This window comes from Myotis brandtii, unplaced genomic scaffold, assembly GCF_000412655.1.
Source record: "Myotis brandtii unplaced genomic scaffold, ASM41265v1 scaffold136, whole genome shotgun sequence".
In the NCBI taxonomy this organism is placed as follows: domain Eukaryota; kingdom Metazoa; phylum Chordata; class Mammalia; order Chiroptera; family Vespertilionidae; genus Myotis; species Myotis brandtii.
The window spans coordinates 150289-170449 of record NW_005354829.1 but is presented as its reverse complement, the minus strand read 5'-3'; the positions used below and the strand labels follow the sequence as shown (position 1 = coordinate 170449).

The following is a 20161-nucleotide window of genomic DNA, read 5'->3' as shown; positions in this document are numbered from 1 at the left end:
TCAGCTTTTTCTCCTTCTTCACAGTGACTATTTTCTCCATTCATAATCTTTAATTATAACCGTTCCACATCTCTTACTCATTTTAAAATCTGGTGTCATTTGGCCTTCATCCCCACCACTCCACTGAAACTTCCTTATAAGATTACAAATAGACTCCTTATGGCTAAACCTAAAGAATAATTCTGTCTTTATATAACTTCCTTTTATCTGCAGGATTTTAACAAAGCTGACCTTTCTTGAACTTCCTGTCCTTGGCCTTCAGGTAACCAACTCTGACTGCACCTTCTTAGTCTCCTTGTTATCCTCTCTTCCTCTGCTTTTTCTTAAATATTGATGTTTCTTAAGGTTCTATCCTGGGTCCTGATTGATCTTATCCAATAACTTTAATTACTGTGTCTGTACTGATGACTCCCAGCTGTATCTTTCCGGTAGGTAGCTCTCTCCAGAGCTCCCTACATATCCAAATGCCTACTAAAGGTCTCCTTTTGAATGCCACAGGTACAACGCATCTTTGCCTCAAAACTGCCTTCTTTCTAACTGTTCTTCAGTGAATGAGAACACCATGCAAATAGTTGCTCAACCCAAAAGTCCAAGAGTAATTTGGACTTCTCCCCCTTCTTCATGCCTCACATCTAAGTCCTCTTTATCCAGTATCATAAAAAGTCATCATATCTGTTTACTTCTTTTCATCTTTGCTGCTATCTCAGCGTAGGCCACCATATTCTATGACCTAGATTACTTGAATAGTCTTACCTTGTCCCTTTCCCAAACATTCTATTGTAACCACATTAAACATTATGGCTGTTTACTTTTCTATCTCTCCACTAGAGTTTCTCCTTTGTTATATCCCAAGAACTTGCCACTTAGTAACAAATAATCATTTGTTCAATCTAAGGAAGGAAGGAGAGAAAGGAGAACAGAATGGCTTTCACTGGAGAGATTACAAGTGAGTTGATATCTTCAGAGCCTTTGTTATATTGAAGATGTTGGTAAGAGAGAGAGTTTAAATATGAAAAAAAGTTTGTTTATCACAGAAATATAATTCATTCCATAGGGTATAGTAACAAGGCTTTAGAAAATGTACATAAAGCTGAGCTTCCTAACTTGTATGCCTAAGCCAGCAGGTGTACATCCCCTGAAGGGTCCCAGACTGTGAGAGGGCACAGGCCGGGCTGAGGGACCCACTGGAGTGCACAAATTTTTGTGCACCAGGCCTCTAGTTAATAAATAATAATACAAGAACAAACTGTTTCTCATGTTCACCTACTTTTTAAAATTTTTTTAAAAATATATTTTATTGATTTTTTACAGAGAGGAAGGGAGAGGGATAGAGAGCCAGAAACATCGATGAGAGAGAAACATCGATCAGCTGCCTCCTGCACACCTCCTACTGGGGATGTGCCCACAGCCAAGGTACATGCCCTTGACCGGAATCGAATCTGGGACCTTTCAGTCTGCAGACCGACACTCTATCCACTGAGCCAAACCAGCCAGGGCTCACCTACTTTTATCCCACCCTGTATATAAGGCTTGTTTTTTTCTGACAAAATACCTCAGTTATGATGCAAATTAACTTCCTTGGGGACAGAGTTTTTTTTTTAAGTCAGAAAACTATAAAAAAAAATTAGAAACATTAAAAATGTCAATCATCCTAAAATATTTTTTTCAACTTTCAGATATTTATTCATCAGTATCAGTACACTAACTCAAGGCCTGGCTGGCATGGCTCAGTGGTTGAGCATCAACCTATGAACCAAGAGGTCACAGTTTAATTCCAGGTCGGCCCATATGCCTAGGTTGTGGGCTCTATCGCCAGTGGGGGGCGTGCATCATCACTGATGTTTCTATCTCTCCCTCCCTCTCCCTTCCTCTCTAAAATCAATAAAAATATATTTAAAAAAAATACACTAACTGAATACACTCACATGACTTCACGCATTTGGAGGGGAAATATTTCCTGGTTGAGTGGAAAATTGTGTGGATGGCTTCTGGAAGACCTTCATTCTAAGCAGCTTTATAGTGAAACCTTTCGTTTAGAAGTGGATCTTCCTTCTTCAGTTTGCTGTAATCTACATTCACTGAGTGGAACTTGTGTTGATCATGGGGACCCAGTTTGTTCCAGGGTTCCGGGTTATTCTCTCTGTCCCAACAGACATCAGGATTGAACAATGCCAGGCACAAGACAGCACCTCGGGCTCCAATGAATACCAAGAGGGGGACCAAGCTTGGATGCTTGTTGGCCTGACTGAGGACCTGGTGGAGCATGGTTGTGGCAGAGGGCCTGGGAGCAGAGAAAAACAGACCTGCACGGCCAGGGGGCAGGTAGCCGGTGCACTGAGGATGAGCAGACACCCAAAGTCACCTTTTCCTAAAGTATTTTTATTTATTGCATAACTATTCACAAATGACATTCACAATGTGTGCAAAAAACAGCTAGGTGAATCTTTCCACCTACATAAAAATATAACTGAAAAAGTAAACCTTTAGGAACCAATACATCCTAACATGATCCTTAGCATTCTCACACTTAAATAAAATTCTCTAATCTTTCCTGCAAAAGCTTTACTTTCCATCCTCAAAAATTTATTCTACTACCAACTAAAGAAAATGGATCCCAAATAATACAATTTAATAATTCAAAGTATTTTAAATGCCTCCCCCAAAAAATCTCTGTAAAAAAATTAGTTACATTTAATGATTTCCTTCACTAGAGATATTTTTCACTACTAAATACCAGCTTATAAATTAATACAAAAATCTATGAAAAAGTGATCTAAGGGTCACAAATAATTATTGAGCATCTATCATGGCTTACCATCTATACTTGATGTCCAGAAGGAAAGAATGTAAGGATGGGATAGAGGAAGAACAAAACGTACTTCCTATGCTGCAAGGAGCCGATGGTGCCAGAAAGTCGATACAACAACCTTAATACAAGATTGAGAGACATACATTCCAAAGCAAAGCAGAAGGCAATTAAAGAGTAAAAAGTAGAGATTAAGGAGGGTTCCCAGGGGAATGATCATTTTGCTAGGATTTGTTAGGATACAGAGGAGTGTTTGGTTGTGAAAAGACAGATGGGAAAAAGGGCAGGTTGCATTATTATATTTTTAAAGATTTTTAAATTGATTTTTGGAGAGAGAGGGAGAAGGAGAGAGAAACATTTATGTGAGAGTGAAACATTGATTGCCTGCCTCCTGCATGCCCCCTACCAGGGATTGAGCCTGTAACCTGGGCATGTGCCCTGACTGGGAATTGAAAGGGCAACCTTTTGGTGCACAGGACAATGGCCAACCAACTGAGCCACAATGGCCAGGGCTGGACTGGCAAGGCTTTAAAGATGTAAGAGGCAGAGCTGGGGATGGGATGAGATGGGATGGGGTAGGATGGGATGGGATGAAACCAAAACCTTGGGTGGAGTTGTTCTACTTGAAGGGAGATGAAAGGTGTCTTTCACTGAGAGGGGAGGAAGGAGAACAGGATAGGTATAGATACAGAATTGTAAGGGGAAGAGGGAGCAAATTTGAGTAAGTTTTCCTTGAATGATATGAAGAGTCTGAGAAAAAAAATATGGAATTATGGCAGGAATTGAATGGTTTGAGAAGAGCAGAAAAAGTGGTAGGGCAGTTACCAGTGGGAGTGCAGCTGGGAGTCAATGAGATGACTACAAGTATTGCCAATCATGGCAGTGCTATGGGCATTTGTGCAGGGTAATTCTTGGTTTTGCAGGACTGTCATATGCATTGTAGGAAGTCTGCAGCACTGGCTCCTGTCCACCCAGTGCCCACACTGCTCCCCGTCACTGTGATAACTGGAAAACCCCACTCATTTCCTAATGCCCAGGGGTTAGGAATCACTTAGCTGGCATTAGACGGGTTAACATTGTAGCATAATCGCATCACACTAATATATCGCCTTCCCCAGGAACACTCAGGGACCTAAGATCAGAGTTCAATAGTTTTAAAAAATTTAATAAGGAGACAGTAAAAGAAATATTCTTAGGTTTTCCCCCATTGATTGAGAAATGTATATCATCCCCAACCTACTTCAATAGATATGTTCCCAGTAAGAGCAATTGCTAAACACACATAGCATAGTAGAGCCAAATACAGTTGCACAGGAGATTATTTATTGCTAACTAAGGCATTTTTATAGGCTATGTATGTCTAAACCCTGATCTAAAGCCTGGTTTTATAAGCTTGGCCCTTTGCCCAGGGAGGGATCAGAGTAAAAATTCCAGAAGGAGGCTAAAGTAAATCAGAGAACTTAGCTGCAAAGAGGCCCCCTGCTGAGAATTCCAGGCAGACTTACCCCCGCACAAACAAGGTTTGGGTAGTTTGAAAATACAGCTGATGATGTGCCCAAGAGACACAGTCTTAGAAATACTAACATAATGACAGAGCCATCTATGAAGACTTGTTTATCTGCCCAAACAGAGAAAAGCCCTTGGCTAGGTGATTCCCTTAGTTAGAGCACCATCCCATAAACCAAAAGGTTGTAGGTTTGATTCCTGGTCAGGACACATACCTACATTGTGGGTTCAATCCCCAGTCGGGACGTGTATGAGAGGCAACCGATCAATGTTTTTTCCTCTCTCTCTCAAATCAATAAAAACATATCCTTGAGTGAGGATTGAAAAAAAAAGAAAAAGTCTAAGTTAAATATAGCCTCTTATTAAAATAAACTTATAGAAACTGATATTTTCTCAGAGCCAGACCTCAGCTTCTGCTTATCTGGCTGTCTCGTGTTCCTTAAGAAATCCTCAATATGCTTTGCTAACTCATCTGATCATGACCTCACTATGACTAAGCCAGTGGGCTGCAACCTGCCAATAGCTTCACCCTATTTTGACCCAAGTCTACTGGATCATAGCCCTCCATTACACCTTCCAGTGATTCTTCAGTTGCAACCTCAGCCTATTTCAAATACTCCTCCCACTCAAAGCACTGATAGTGATCTGTTTTGCATTGGTCCCTGCCGTTCTTCCTCAAACTCTTGCATAAACCTTCTAACTGCAATGCCCTGCCTTCTAATCTCCTTTATCAAAGTGTAGCAGCACTTTCCATTCCCACAGCTATTGACCCGACATTTCCAAACATCTAAAGTAAGTCAAGACATGTCAAAAGATCCACCTTCAGTGTGGAAAGTGCCAGTGGCTTTACTTTAGGGTGAAGGAGTGTCAAAAATGATGTCAAACCTCACTGTTGCTTTTAGTCAGGCATAAAACGCTAATGAACAAAACAGAGAAAACACTTGCAATGTGTTTTAAGCAGGTTCTTAAGACCATATTCCAAAATCAAAGACTACAGAAAAGATTATTTGTATAGAAGTAGTAGCATCTATGAATGAAGTGAAGGTTTGGAGTTAGGTATCAAAACACTATAAGAGATAATATAAAATAAAATTTCTTAAAAAAACACCAAAATCTAAGTTGTAAATATATATTATACCACCTTTAACTCTGAATGTTCTGATTGTTCATTTTGATAGTAAATAAATTCATCTAATTATGTCAGTCTTCTGGTCTTAGATTAAACTGTTAAGATAACTGAATTTCTAAAAGTCAGCTATCAGAAAATAAATAGAACTTAAAGATAATGAAATAGAAGCTGATCAAAAGAAAAACTGTATAATTTTTTTTTCACAGAAAATAATCACCTTTAAAAATATATAACATAATCATATCAAATAATACCTAATTAATTTAGTTTTAAAATATATTGCATATTCTTTTTAAAAACTCTTTAATTTTAAGAAAATTAGACTATTTACATTTTACTTATTAATCAATTTCTCTGGCATATGATTCAACTATATGCAACTATATTAAGAATCTCATACTGAGGCAACACCTAAAGGGCCAATATACTATTTCTCTCACATTTTTCCCTAGACCATGTCATACACAGTTCTCTCCCATCCCCTAGGTTTGATGTTTGGACCATTCAATTTTAGCATATGGTAAAGGGTCTTATGTTGACTTCTAGCTGCTTCAAATTTTGTCACTTTAGTGTTCAAAGATGTCAATTCAGCATGACCACCAATTCATTTTGAAAGAGAGCATTCCTGTCTTCTGTTATTTTGTATCTCCCATAATATGGGCAAAAGAAAAAAGTTCTAGAATCAAAATAAAAGCCATTGATCTCCTAATTCAAAATCAATATGCTCAACTATTATAAGCCCCAAATATAAATGTGGTAATTCAATCACTTAAGTTAAAACATACCTTATCACCGAGTTTTCTCCAGGTTGTTCTTTATGCAGAATATGTTGGAAATAATCTTCTATGGCTTGAGCAGTTAGAAATTTTTTTAAGTATGGGTAGTAGAGAGGGTGCCGTGCTATGATGCCTATTGTATACAAAACATCACGTTACTAAGCACATATGCTGAAGGTTGATCAAAATGACTTGCTAATTTGAAGTATCTTAATCTGATTCTGTGAGGATATTGTGTATGGGATGGTGAAGGAGAAAAAGGGGTTTGAAGAGATAGAGTGGACAAACTATTATCATCAAAGTGAATCTCTTGCTTTGGCAATATATAGGGTTTCTCTAATTTAGGGTTGCCAGATTTAGATGTCTAATTTAGGACATATCTAAACATTGCATGGGACATACTTACACTAAAAAATATTCATTATTTAATTGAAATTCAAATTTAACAAGGCATTCCTTATTTTGTCTGGCAACTCTAATTATTTCAAAGGGCATTATGAAATTCTAAGAATTTACTTTCATTCTTTCAATTTTTAAAACTAAGCATAAGCCAAATAGTTGCAATTTGAGAAGAAAGGATGGAAGATGATGCAAAATCAAAAAAAATATGAGAATATTAACTTCAAAAGACTATAAGTTTCAGAGGCCAATGAGCTTGACAATCATGCTCACTGCTCTATTCAACCGGTGTGCCATGGCACACTGATGTGGTGCAATTTTTTTTTTTTTTTGGTGCAAAATTTTTAAAACATGCAATACCTGACTATTTAGTCAGGGGCACTGACCTCTTTTCCCTTAAATTGTCAAATAAAAAAAATTACAATACCCAACATAACAATAGCCCTCTGATGTGAATGTCCTGTCTTGAACCATAAATATGTAGGTCATATAATGGAGTAGCAACTTACTGATTCATCGCAAAATAAGGATGCATCTGCTTGGCTAATACTTGATACCAGAAATCCTTATATGCAAGTAAAGGCACCTGACTTTTAAAAAGTCATTTTGGAGCAAAACAGGTAGGTAACTATTATTTCTATTTTTGTTTTTGTTGTTGTAAATCAATCAGAATTATACCTATTTTTTTTGTCACGTTGGCAAAAAACACGTTTTCTGGTGTGCCGCAGAATTTTAGTAATTAGTTTATGTGTGCCATGAGATGAAAAAGGTTGAAAATCATTGTTCTAGGGATTGTTCAGAAATAAAAGGTCGGCTAATCCATTTCTTTTAGTTATCTCAGCTCAAACAGCTCAAATAAATACAGCGGGTAATGGTGAAGATGAAGTACACCAACTGCCTGTGGCCATAATCCTGATAGCCTTCCAGGAATAGACAAAGTGTCAACGGAGTCATTGTTTATAAGATTTCAGATATAGGCACCTGTATTTGTTCACCTGTTTTCTTTTCAGTTTGCAAACTCACTAGACAATGGAGATTTAGGTCTACTCTGGTTTTAGATATATTATTTTTACTAAAAGACAAAGGCATTTACAGTCCACTTAAAGACATTAATTAAGTGACAGTCTGGGTATTGGGATTTCAGTAAAGAGATGAGTAAATGGCATTCCAAGAGGTTAAAAAGGAAAAAGAACCAGGGAAGTTATTCTAAGGAGAAAAGGATCTGGCAATTTCTGGAGAGAAAAAGGAGAAAGGATTTTTAAGAGGTAGAGAGGTATTCTTTAAAAATATATAAAGAAAGGAAATATATATGAATCAGGAAAAACAGAAGTGTGATAATAAGGTATTGTACTATTTCGAGAAGGGAAAAGAAGATTAAAAGGGAGCTCTTGTCAACAGGCCAATTCATACAATAAGTGCCTTATCATACTATGATATAGGAGTCAATCTTCTGGCCCCAAGTTTGTTTAAATTATTTATCTCTTTGTGAAAATGTATTATTGAAAGGCACAGTTCATCTGAAGCACACATTTTTGTTTGTTATATCAGTAAGAAAATAGCTAGATGGCATTGGACAACTCAATATTACCTTCACTAATGCAGTAAACAAAAACTTTTGTGGTTTGAATCCAAATGAAAGTGACTGAAACCAATTCTAGAGATGTGAAAAATGGCTTTTATAAACAAAAACGTACCTATATTTGCAGAGTTGCCTTTGTCCCCACTTCTTGTGTAGGCCAGATCTTCTAAGCGATATGTCAGTGAGCCACTTGGAAGATCTACCAATGGAGGTAGAAAAGGAAATTGAAGATGGTCAGCATTTAATTTAATGCAGGGAATCATGAAGTAATTACCAGTTCACCAAGATCAAGGTAAAGAATATGAAAAACCAGTAAGAGCTCCTAAAAATGAACTAGTAAGAAAACCATTTCTTTCTTTTTTTCTTTTCTTTTTTAAAATATATTTTTATTGATTTCAGAGAGGAAGGGAGAGGGAGAGAGAGAAACATCAATGATGAGAGAGAATCATTGATTGGCTGCCTCCTGCACGCCCCCTACTGGGGATCAAGCCTGCAACCCAGGCATGTGCCCTTGACTGGAATTGCACCAGTGATCCTTCAGTATGTAGGCTGATGCTCTATCCACTGAGCCAAACCAGCTAGGGCAAGAAAACCATTTCAAACAAGTGGGAATAAATTCTCAATTGCAAAATATCTTCAAAGTTAATTTCATAAGCGTAAGGTAATTAAAATTAGGCCAAGAAGCACATGGACAATTATAGTATAAACCCTTTGAATATATAGGCAGTCTTAATGGCACAGGCTAGTAAGCCAAGACAAGCAGAATAGGGAAACTGAGACAGATAAAGGGCCAAGCAGTTTACAGCCATCTAGTAAATTGCAAAATCCTATCTTCTGTGTCCAAGTACACTTAAGAGTAAATGGTATGCACTTCTCCCCAACCAGAGGACATATAGCTTAAATCACCTAACTCAGGGAGATAAATAGTAGAAATCCAATTAGTGCCACTTGTCATCCACACCCAAGGGAATAAATCTCATTTTGGTACATTAGCATAAAGTTGAAAAATATCCTATTGAGATCTTCCCCTAAGACCTCCTAGACTCCCAGCCTTTAAAAATTCTCAAGAGGATTTTTTCCACAGGCGTGCATCCCCTAAACTCCGAAGGACCTCACGAGACTTGCAACCAGGGCAGTGGGCAGTGGCAGTTCATCCTGAGCTAACCCCCTGAACCTGTCCCCAAGGCCCCCTTTTCTCGACTTAGTGAGCCCAAGCATCCCCATCTAGGCTCATTTCCCCACCTAGTCTCTCTCCTGTTGCTTCTTCTGTCCTAGGCCCTTCCTTGTTTCATTGTCCCCAGCTCTCATAAATGTCTCTAAAAATCACCTGGACTCGTGTTGTGAAATCTTTCCTGAACGAAGTCAGGCACCCGCATTACTGCCTGGCCCTAGGCAGACCCGCTCAGGGCCAGGCCCCCTTTCTGGTAACACTCACTCTGCACAGCTACAATATACACAAATTTCTGTTACCAAGATTTAGTTGATTAACACCAGCCCCCTAACAACACAATTCCTGTTTCAGTTACTGAGGAAGGTTAGTAAGAAGCTAGAAAAATTCCTTGGTAAGTGGAATAGGCAAATTGAGACAGATAGCTGGAAAAAAAAAACAACAACAAACCAACAACTAACTGAGCAATTTAAAGCCTCGTACAAAAAGGTCACCAGGGTGGAAAGCCCTGGGTGCCTAGCAAGGGGCAAAACTGAGGAAAACAAGGACTTCATTCCCAGAGTAACTTCTCCCCCCCTGACTTTTCCTCCCTAGGAGATAACATCCAGGCCTCAGTGGTATTGCAGCTCCAGGACCAGAAAAGCAGCAAAACCAGACAAATGACTCCTGGCTGCCTCAGGACCAGCTACATTGACTAATAACCCCCTGCCCTGGCACCATGACCCTGAAAGAGCACACCTAGAAAGCTGATGAATATTCTATTGAGACACTCCCCTCCTCACACCTCCCCTAAGACTTCCTGCCAAAGTGCCCTACATACTTGCCCATCATCTTTACAGATGCTAAAGATACACTGAAAGAATAAAAGTAATGAAAAATGCAAAGAATAACTACTGTGGCAGAACATACCGGATAGAGAGTATGAATATACCTTTCAGGTCATCAGCTATCTTGGGTAAACTCGGTGAAGCCAATGTGTCCTGTGCAAAGGTGAGATCTTCGTGGAAGGTTTCAATATGCTCTCCATTAACCAGGTGGATATCAATCTGAAAAAAAAAATTGTTAAGCCAGGAAATGGGGAAAAAAGATTGTATAAATAAGAAGGTACTTATAATTTCGTTTAGTTGGAATATTAATTGGTCAGTTCTTGACTCCCATCGTAGAAGTTCTGTTTTTGAAACTAATTCTAGTTGTTGTTTTTTAAAGTTCTGCTTTTATGGGACTACATGAAGCATTATTGCTTTCTCATTCTTCTCAGTGCAAAACAAACAAACAAATAAACAAACCAACCCCACAACCTACAAACTTCTCTTCTGCTTCTGGGTAAGTATTCCGATCTCAGTCCTGCCTCTGCTTGCTGATGGGGAGGAGAGAGTGACAATGAACTCTGATAGTCTGGGGCAAACTAAGGTGAAGAAGCACTAGCAAGTAGAGCCCTGAGGCTGACATAGGAATGAAAGACTCTTTGTTTCTTGTATATTAATGGCTGCCTCATCAGTGCAATTTCCCTGAAAGAGCATTTCCAGCTTCCCCACCCAGTCCTCAGAGAATTCATCTGAGGCACACCGCTCAAGTGCCAGAGCCTTACAATGGAGCGTTCTGTGTCATAGCTAGTCACTCTCATCTTTGCATCAGGGTGTGGTGAACCTGGCTCACACACCCATGTACAGTCAAGTCACACTGTGGCAGGGAATCTAGAATAGCATGTCTTAAATTTACTTATATGAATGCATTCATTTATATAAGCACATAAGGGTGGAGCCATGTCTTTTTCTTTTTTTTGTCCTAATGTCTAGCACAGTCAGCGCCTGCAACATACAAGCTCTCAATAAATGTACTAAACTGTATGAGTTTTAGTTATTTCCAAGGTGGCCCTTGCAATTATTTTTGATCTTCTTCATGACCAATGCACGTGCAGTGATTATCCGAACCACGCTGTATAGAGTAGGCAAGCAATAACTATCAGCTGGAAAGGTATTCTGTGCTTACCCCTGAATTATTTTTTTGTATCCATGCTGTTCCATCTAAACAAAGGGAAACCTTATTCTCCTCCCATCCTGTCCAGCCTGCTTAAAATTGTTGCTTAGTTTTTCTTTTTAAGGTTACTAAGACAAAACTGACTGAACTGTGCCACTTGTTATTTTAATTTGCAAAGGGTTGGTAGCTTGTTGTTTCTTGCCATTGCAAGTTCTGGACAAAACCAAGATCCCTGGCAATAACAGATTTCAATAATTTTAGATGGTAATTTGGCAAAAGTGGATATGGCCATACTGAATGCTATCAGCAGGTGTTTACTTACAGGTTCTTATTCAGCATATGTTCCTTCCAAATGTTGAGAAATGTACTGAAGCAGATACATTTGAATATTTGTTCTGATAAGCTATCTTTCAAATACTTCCAGATGGAGACTTTCATTAGCTGGTATTTAGCTTAGTATCCATTTCCCTATTGTTTATGACTTCATAGTAGCCTATGAGGAGCTAATTAGGGGTTATCTTTTTATTAACGGGTGAATAGGAAGCTTTTTGAAACCAACTGATAAAAGTGAGCTGTAAATCTCTTTTAAAAATTAGCTTTAAATTTATGCCATATATTGGCAGCCCTAGAAACTCCTTTTCAACTTGTTATGCCCCTAATTTCCAAATTTATGCTAACTATATAAAAAATCTGCAGGTGGCATTGATTGGTGATACTACCCACTCCATTTCCATCATGAAACAGTTCCATCATTTCCCATAACAAGACTGGGTCACTTCATGTTTCAATACTATCGCTTATATAAAAGGCTCGTGGCCGTCACGCTGTAACGCTGTCATGACCAAACGAGCAGCGGCTCTCGCAGCAGGTGAGGTGGGACGCAAGCTACAAGTGGCGACGGATGGGGCAGCCAGCTGAGGCAAGTGGAAGCGAGCTACTTGCGCACGATTTCATGTGCGCTGGGCCTCTAGTTGTAATTGAAAACTTGGCAGCCATATTGCCAAAAATCAGGTTACTATGAATCCCACCAATGGAAAACATTATTTTGTGTTATTGTATTTTTCCAACTCTAAGCAAATGGTTTTCACAATGGAGGACAATTCAGGAAGGTCATGGTTGAGGTGGATTATAAGGGCAAGTCCAGAAACTCCTACATAGGATATATTTTCTACGGCTTTTGACAAAGATGAAGTAACTCTAAGAAGTCTGTTTTTTGGGAACAGTAAGAGTCTCACATACTAGTACTTCATGGAGTTAAAGGAAAAAATAGAAAGGGAAAAGTAATTATTCAGAGAGATAGCAGCTTACAAATTTCCAAAATGAATGAAAGAACAAATTCTCTCATGCAACGAAACCCAATGAATTCCAAACCAAGTAATAAGAAATGGATACCTAGGCACAACATGTGGAAAGGACAGAATGCCAAAGAAAAAAAGAAGCCAGAAAAGAAAAGAGACATTAACCACTGAAGGGCTGCCAAACGGACGGCTGACTTTTCAGCAGCAATAGTGGGAATAATCCACGTGTTATAACTTTCATCCTACAGAGAGTCCTAGTAAAATTATCTTCCAAACTTAGGGGAGAGAAAAAACCAAACCTCATTTTTAAGACTTTATTTTTTGGGCAGTTTGATTTTCACAGTAAAATTAAACAAAAAGTACAGAGAGTTTCCATATACCATTATCCTCACACATGCATACCTTCCCCACTATCAACATCCTGCACCAGGAAGGAACATTTGTTACAACCAATGAAGCTGCACTGACACATCATTATCACCAAAGTCCATAGTTTAAATTAGGGTCCTTTAGAATCAGTTTGTTGACATCCACAAAATAACTTGCTGGGATTTTTATTATGATTGCACTGAATCTATAAATCAAGTTGGGAAAAACTCTCTCTTGATAATATTCAGTCTTATCTGTGAACACGGGCTATCTCTCCATTTATAGGTTTTTTTTAATCTCTTTCACAAGTTTTACAGTTTCCTTCAAATATATCTTATACATATTTTGTTAGCTTTATATTTAAGTGTTTTATCTTTTTTTGCCTGCTCATGTAAATAGCATTTTTTTTTTCAAATTTCACTTGTTCATTGTTGGTATATAGTAAAACGATTGGCTTTTGGATTAATTGTATCCTGCAAACTTGCTATAATTGCTTGTGCATCTAAATATACATCTAAATAATTCATGAGCAAAAAGGGAACATAATAGAAGTTAGAAAAGAAAATGAAAACATAAAATTTTAAAATATGTAGAACCTACATATTATAGCACTTAGATATTTATAGCCTTAATTTCCTACGTGAAAAGAGGAAAGATTGAAAATTAATGTGGTAAGCACTCAACAAAAGAAATTAGGAAAAGATCATCAAAACAGATACAATGAAAGTAGAAATAATAAAGGCAAGAGCAAATACTAATGAAATAAGAAGTAAATTTATGATAAAGCAAATAAAAAAAGCCAAGCATGGTCTTTGAATGAATAATAAAAAAAATTGAGTATGACCGCAGTGGCTCAGTGGTTGAGCTTCAACCTATACTAGTAAACCAGGAGGTTACGGTTCAGTTCGTGGTCTGAGCATATGCCCGGGTGGTGGGCTAGATCCCCAGTCATGCAGGAGGTAGCTGATTGATGATTTTCTCTCATTGATGTTTCTACCGCCCTCTCCCCCTCCCTTCCTCTCTCTGAAATCAAATATTTTTAAAAAGCATTAAGAAAAGATAGACCCCCCCCCCACACACACACACACAAACCCAGAAAAAAAAGGGCAAAGTATACAAATGGGCATTTCCAGAAAAGCAACAGGATGGGTAATAAACACATGGAAAATGCAAATTAAAACTACATGAAATATTACTTCGTACTAATCACACTGGAAATAATTCAAAAGTTGGCTAATACCAAGTGTTGGAGAGACTCTGAAGGGATGAGTGTAAATTAATACTTGGGAAAACAAGTTGGCATTATCTAGAAACAAAGATAAAGAGGCACATACCCAATGATTCAACAATTCTACCTCTAGGTACTACTAAATACCTAGAGAAACTTTTGCACATGAGTACCAGATGTACAAGGGTGTTCAAGGTGGTCATGTGTGTAAGAGCAAAACGGACAAACAAAAACCTACAAAAATTTCAGCATTCCTGTAAAACAAAAATAAGTTTGCAAACTATAGCATATTCATAAAATGAAACTCTATAGTGATGAAGAATGAATAAATGATTACTCTATGCCTCAACACTGATAAATCTCAGAAGATAATTTTGAGTGAAAAAAACAAGCTAAGTTACAGAACAAAAGAGCTTGATTCCACTTATATAAAGTTCAAAATTATGTAAACTCAGCAATGGATTGTTTAGAAATTTATAAATAAGTGGCAAGACCATATAAACAAGCGAGAGAACAATAAACATAAAATTCAAATATATTATTAGCAACCTGAAGGGAAAGACTGCAACTTATTTCTACCTCCCCTCCCACCGCCCCACCATATGGCTACAGTTCAGCAGGGAACTCAGAGCCGTGCAAACTGGACATTGAAAAAGCATCAGATAAACTGGTCTGTGTTGAATTTCACTGCCTTTACTTCCTGACTTCACAAATTACTTTTGTTTCAAAGAATGGAGTGGTAGTAGAAATAAAGGTAACTTTTTTTTTTTTTTTTTTTTTTTTTTTTTTTTTTTTTTTTACTGACAATGCTCCAATTTCTCTTCTCTCCCCTCGTGTAGAAACTATTCGGTCTATAAACTGTACAGTTTTTTTTTAGGAGCCAAAGCTTCACTAAGAACCTTTCAAAAACTGCCTCTCTGAACCTTTCAGGTGAATAATAATAATTTGGTTTCACAAATTACCTGATGGAGACTCTGTATCTGACAAATCTACTCAAACTATCCATGATCACATTCATGATTAACATAACCTGTGTGCATTATGCTTCATTTCAGTAGATGCATTTCTAAATAAAACTGGAATCACATTTTGAAAGAGCTTATTTTATATGTACCAGAGTTCTCAAATGTAATTGTGACATGCAGACTTCTCATTAGGAATCCCTGGTACAGTTAGTTTATAATTACACCATAAATTTCTTTTTGTTTGAATTTGTATTTTCCTCATGTCTATGGGCTACACTTTTCAGGAAGAGTAGTAACCCTATAAGACAGAGAAGCTAATTTCTCAGTGATTCATTGGATTAGCACATTATTCAAAGATTCTTTGGGCCTTAATTAAGAAAATAAAAAGAACTTAATTTGAGTAAAAAAAAATAGGCTTCTTTGGATTATAATGCCTTCTAGCATCCTTGAGCTCTTGGTTTTTAAGACAATGTCTGACAGGTAACAAAAAGAAAAAAAGAAAAAGAAGGAGAATTTTTTTTCTATTAGGTAGTCATGAATCCCAAATAAACTAGTCGCCACAAAGCTTAGGAATGCCAGAGAAAAAGTAGAGCAGTGTATTTTTCCAGATTGCATATTTTAGTTTCTTTTAGCCATTCTTAGTCAGAATGTTGTATAAGTTCTCTGAGAGATCCAAATGAATTCCTTTACATAATTGAATACTTATAGTTAATAATTAATGTCACCATTTATTATAAAAGTATACCACACCCACTTCTGAAAAGGCCTGAGGAAGTTTACATATTAACACATAGTTCCAAGGCACACTATTATGTTTAAGTACTAAATAAAATGGACTCTACAAAATATAGAGAAATTGATGCTATCAAGGACCAGTCATGCTCTGCCCTTTTTGAATGGCTCCCCACTGCAGACACTACCTCCTCCCTACACTCTTCAGTGGAGGCTGTTTGTTCTTGAACTTACCACTTAACCAACAGGAGCTAGCTGGGCCTGTCCAGCAGAATTGACAGGTCCGTGATGTGGGTAAGAGTGTGAACTTTGCAGCCTAGATTGGAATCGTGGCTTTGTACTTTGAGCAAGTTATTAAAAGTCTCAGAGCATCAGTTTCCACATTGGAAAATGGGGATAATAATAGTACTTACCTCATAGGTGAGAATTAAATAAGTTTAGTATATGTAAATCACTTAGAACAGAAGCTGGCACACCATAAGTGCTAAATAACTATTAGCATTTGGCAATTCAACCTTCTTCCAATTCCTTATAAAAACTCTCCCTTTAGCCCTAACCGGTTTGGCTCGGTGGCTGGAGCGTCGGCCTGCGGACTGAAGGGTCCCAGGTTCGATTCCGTTCAGGGGCATGTACCTCGGTTGCGGGCACATCCCCAGTGGGAGGTGTGCAGGAGGCAGCTGATCGATGTTTCTCTCTCATCGATGTTTCTAACTCTCTATCCCTCTCCCTTCCTCTCTGTAAAAAAATCAATAAAATATATTTTAAAAAAAATAAACACATGAAAAGCTCTTTATGATAAAAGAAATACACTTTAAACTTCTGCTTTCAAAGGTTAATCAGAATAAATCACAAATGTAAGCCAACTTGCCATCTTCATGTCGGAGGTACTGGTTTCCGCCTCTGTCTCTAGCTAAGGACCATGCCTCTCCTTCATCACTCGTCAAGGGCATGTACCTTGGTTGCGGGCACATCCCCAGTGGGAGGTGTGCAGGAGGCAGCTGATCGATGTTTCTCTCTCATCGATGTTTCTAACTCTCTATCCCTCTCCCTTCCTCTCTGTAAAAAAATCAAAAAACTCTCCCTTTAAAACTTGTACATTTCAAATTTATTATCTTCCATCCCTTCTTGTTGTTCTCATCATTCCCTGACATGTATCAGAGACTTTGGAGCATGGCTTATGATTTCTCCCTCCATCCCAAATCTGCCATCTGGGTGACCCTTCCAATATCCAACACTTTGGCTTCTTCAACTCTAGTAACCTTCATCTCCACACAGATATCAACAACTCATCCTTTTCCCCTTGTTATTACCTGGAGCTATTCCACTTGTAACATCTTTAACCACACTGCTCAACTTTCTTACCACAAGCTCCTGTTACCCTCATTGTTCCAATTATAGCTGCTTACCCACCAGAATTGGAATGAAGTCCTATCCTTGCATTCCACATATTAGACTTTCTTCTGGTTGGTTTAGTCCTTCAACCTGTCTCTTTAAATAATGCCTCTGCCTGGCCTGTGTGCCTCAGTTGCTTGAGCATCGATCGCCTCATGAGCCAAGAGGTCACCGGGTTGTGGGCTCAGTCCCCACTAAAAGGCATGCAGGAAGCAGCCAATCAATGTTTCTCTCTCACAGATGTTTCTATCTTTCTCTCTCCCTCTCCCTTCCTCTCTCTCTGAAATCAATAAAAACACATTAAAAAATAAACAATACATCCAACTTCTCACTTCTCTTGCTCCATTTTCCTTCTGCAATACTTACCCAAATGTGGGTTAATCCAGCCCTTCTTACTCTTAAAACCACAGTGAAGCACTCAACTATGTGCATTGGAGCCCTTAACTCATGTCTGGCGGCCTCCTCCACAGCCCCGTGCCAGATCTGCATTTCTTGAAAACTTTCTACCCACTACGTTCTCATGTCTCATATCTAGTCACCAAGTTCTACCTAAACCACTTCCTAAATATCTCTTGAATCTAAAAGCTCCGGTTTATATTTCTCTGCTTTTCTTTTCTCTAATCATTCCCTTTCTCTCCTCCCCAAATTTTTCTTCTCTGCTGCCAAAGTGATGTTCCTGAAGTTCAGGTACCATCATGTTCCCTTACTATCCTTCAGTAACTCCCTACTGCTTTCTGATCTATGCCTTATACCACAGCTTGGCCCCAAGGCCCTCTGTGACCAGGGCCCTGCTCACCTCTCTAGATTTCTTTCTAGATTTGTCCAACCTGTATTCTATATACTCAATTACTTGTACTTCCTTCATTGTGCCATATTCTCTCAGAACCCATGCATCGCCTATGCTACCTCCTTTGCAGAGAATGCCCTTTTTTGTTTCCAACCTGGATAATCCCTTCTGGCTTTTTAGGATTCAGTTCAAATGTCACTTCTTGTCAGCTCCAGTGCAGAGACTTCCTTGACCCTTCCTCCTTGACCTTTCCCTGACTCTTCTCCTTTCTAACCAGGCCGATGGACTATCTCTCTTTGTTCTTCCTTGTGCATTTTCAAGTATTTACCATTGCTCCCCAGTAACTGGCACCAGTAAATAGTGAATTCATGAATAAGTGAAGACATTCCAGTTCCATAAAATAATGATAAAAACTAGACTAACGTTTCATTTTATATGTCCATTTAGAAAAGAGGTATTTAAAATTGAGGCGTAATTAGTTTTGACAATGTCAATAAGATAAGAGTGACTGGTTGGTGGCTCAAGCTCTGAAGTAACTGGCTGAGTAAAAAGCAAGGACATGATTGACAGTTACCACTTATTGAGCAACACTGGGAGCCCAGCAGTACATTAGGCATCTAAGATGGTCTCCTAGCTCCCCTCGTGGCAGCAAGAAGATTGCAACAGCTCTAGGCATTACATCCCCCTATATCAGCGGTTCTCAACCTGTGGGTCGTGACCCCTTTGGCAGTGGAACGACCCTTTCACAGGGGTCGCCTAAGACCATCCTGCATATCAGATATTTATATTACGATTCATAACAATAGCAACATTACGGTTATGAAGTAGCAACGAAAATAATTTTATGGTTGGGTCACAACATGAGGAACTGTATTTAAAGGGCCAGAAGGTTGAAAACCACTGCATATCAACACTTAGGAGTCAGAGAAAGGTCTGCTTTCCCCTTGTGTTTCTTTGTTAAAGAGGCAAACAAAACAAAACAAAACAAAAAACAAAAAAACAAAACAAAATCCTTTCCCAGAACCCTCGCCCTACCGCCAACCATAAGAATATTTCCCTGCCTGCCAGTGTGGCTCAATGGTTGAGCATCGACCTATGAATCAGGAGGTCACGGTTCAATTGCTGATTAGGGCTCATGCCTGGGTTTCGGGATCAATCCCCAGTGGGGGCTGATCAATGATTCTCTCTCATCATTGATATTTCTATCTCTCTCTCCCTCTCCCTTCTTCTCTGAAATCAATACAAGTATATTTAAAAAAGAAAAAGAATATTTCTCTCCAATCTCAATGACCCAGCCAGGTTATATTTCAACTGGTCACAGGCAGGCATGGGCAATGAGAGCATTATTTTGGCTTAGATCAATCAGGATTTACCTGAGTCACCTGACGGAATAGGACACTAAGACAAAATTAGGACTTTGATGAAGGATGAGGAGGGAAATGGTTGTTGGGAAGGCAACTAGCTGTCTTTGCTCAAATTAGTGTCATCATCAAATGTCAGATTTGGAGTCAGGCACATCATAGTTTGATTCCCATGTCTGCCATTTTCTAGTTGGTTTCTGTGTGACCTTGGGCAATTCTTTTCTCCTCTTGAGAATCAATTTCCTCATCAATAAAATGGGGATAGCAAAACCTAACTTGTAATATCACTGTGAAGATTAAATAAAATAGCACACATAATGTTGCCTAACACAATAAACTTCATTCATTAAAAATATTTTTTGACACCTATGATGTGCCAGGTATTGTGCTGGGGCTATAGTGGTAAATAAGATAGATATGATCCCTCCCTTCATATAATTTATTAGCATTAAATGTTAGTTAAAAAAAACTCCCTAATTTTGCTGACTAAAAAATTCAGAAGCACTGGATTACTTTGACAATCACTTTTTAAAGAAATACATTGTTTTCAGGCGTGCTTATGGCTCCTAAAGTTTTATGTGTGAAAGTTTAGAAACATTTATTTTTCCTTTTTTTTTCTGTTTAATTTAAATTATCAGAGACATTTACATTTTATGAATATATTTTCACTGTGAGTGCTGTCCGGATTC

The 20161-nt window shown here is 38.4% G+C and overlaps 1 protein-coding gene and 1 pseudogene across 1 annotated transcript in view; both read right to left on the bottom strand.

Annotated features, from left to right (window-relative positions):
- The window catches only part of LOC102261243, an 85965-nt gene that overhangs the window by 12307 nt on the left and 53497 nt on the right, over positions 1–20161 (bottom strand). Inside the window, exons 16-18 of the mRNA XM_005860497.2 lie at positions 10295–10409; positions 8311–8394; positions 6227–6350 (exon numbers count right to left, since the gene is read on the bottom strand). Of these exons, the coding sequence (XP_005860559.1) occupies positions 6227–6350; positions 8311–8394; positions 10295–10409 (323 nt within the window). The remainder of the gene's footprint in view (positions 1–6226; positions 6351–8310; positions 8395–10294; positions 10410–20161) is intronic.
- LOC102260954 lies at positions 1953–2415 on the bottom strand (annotated as a pseudogene).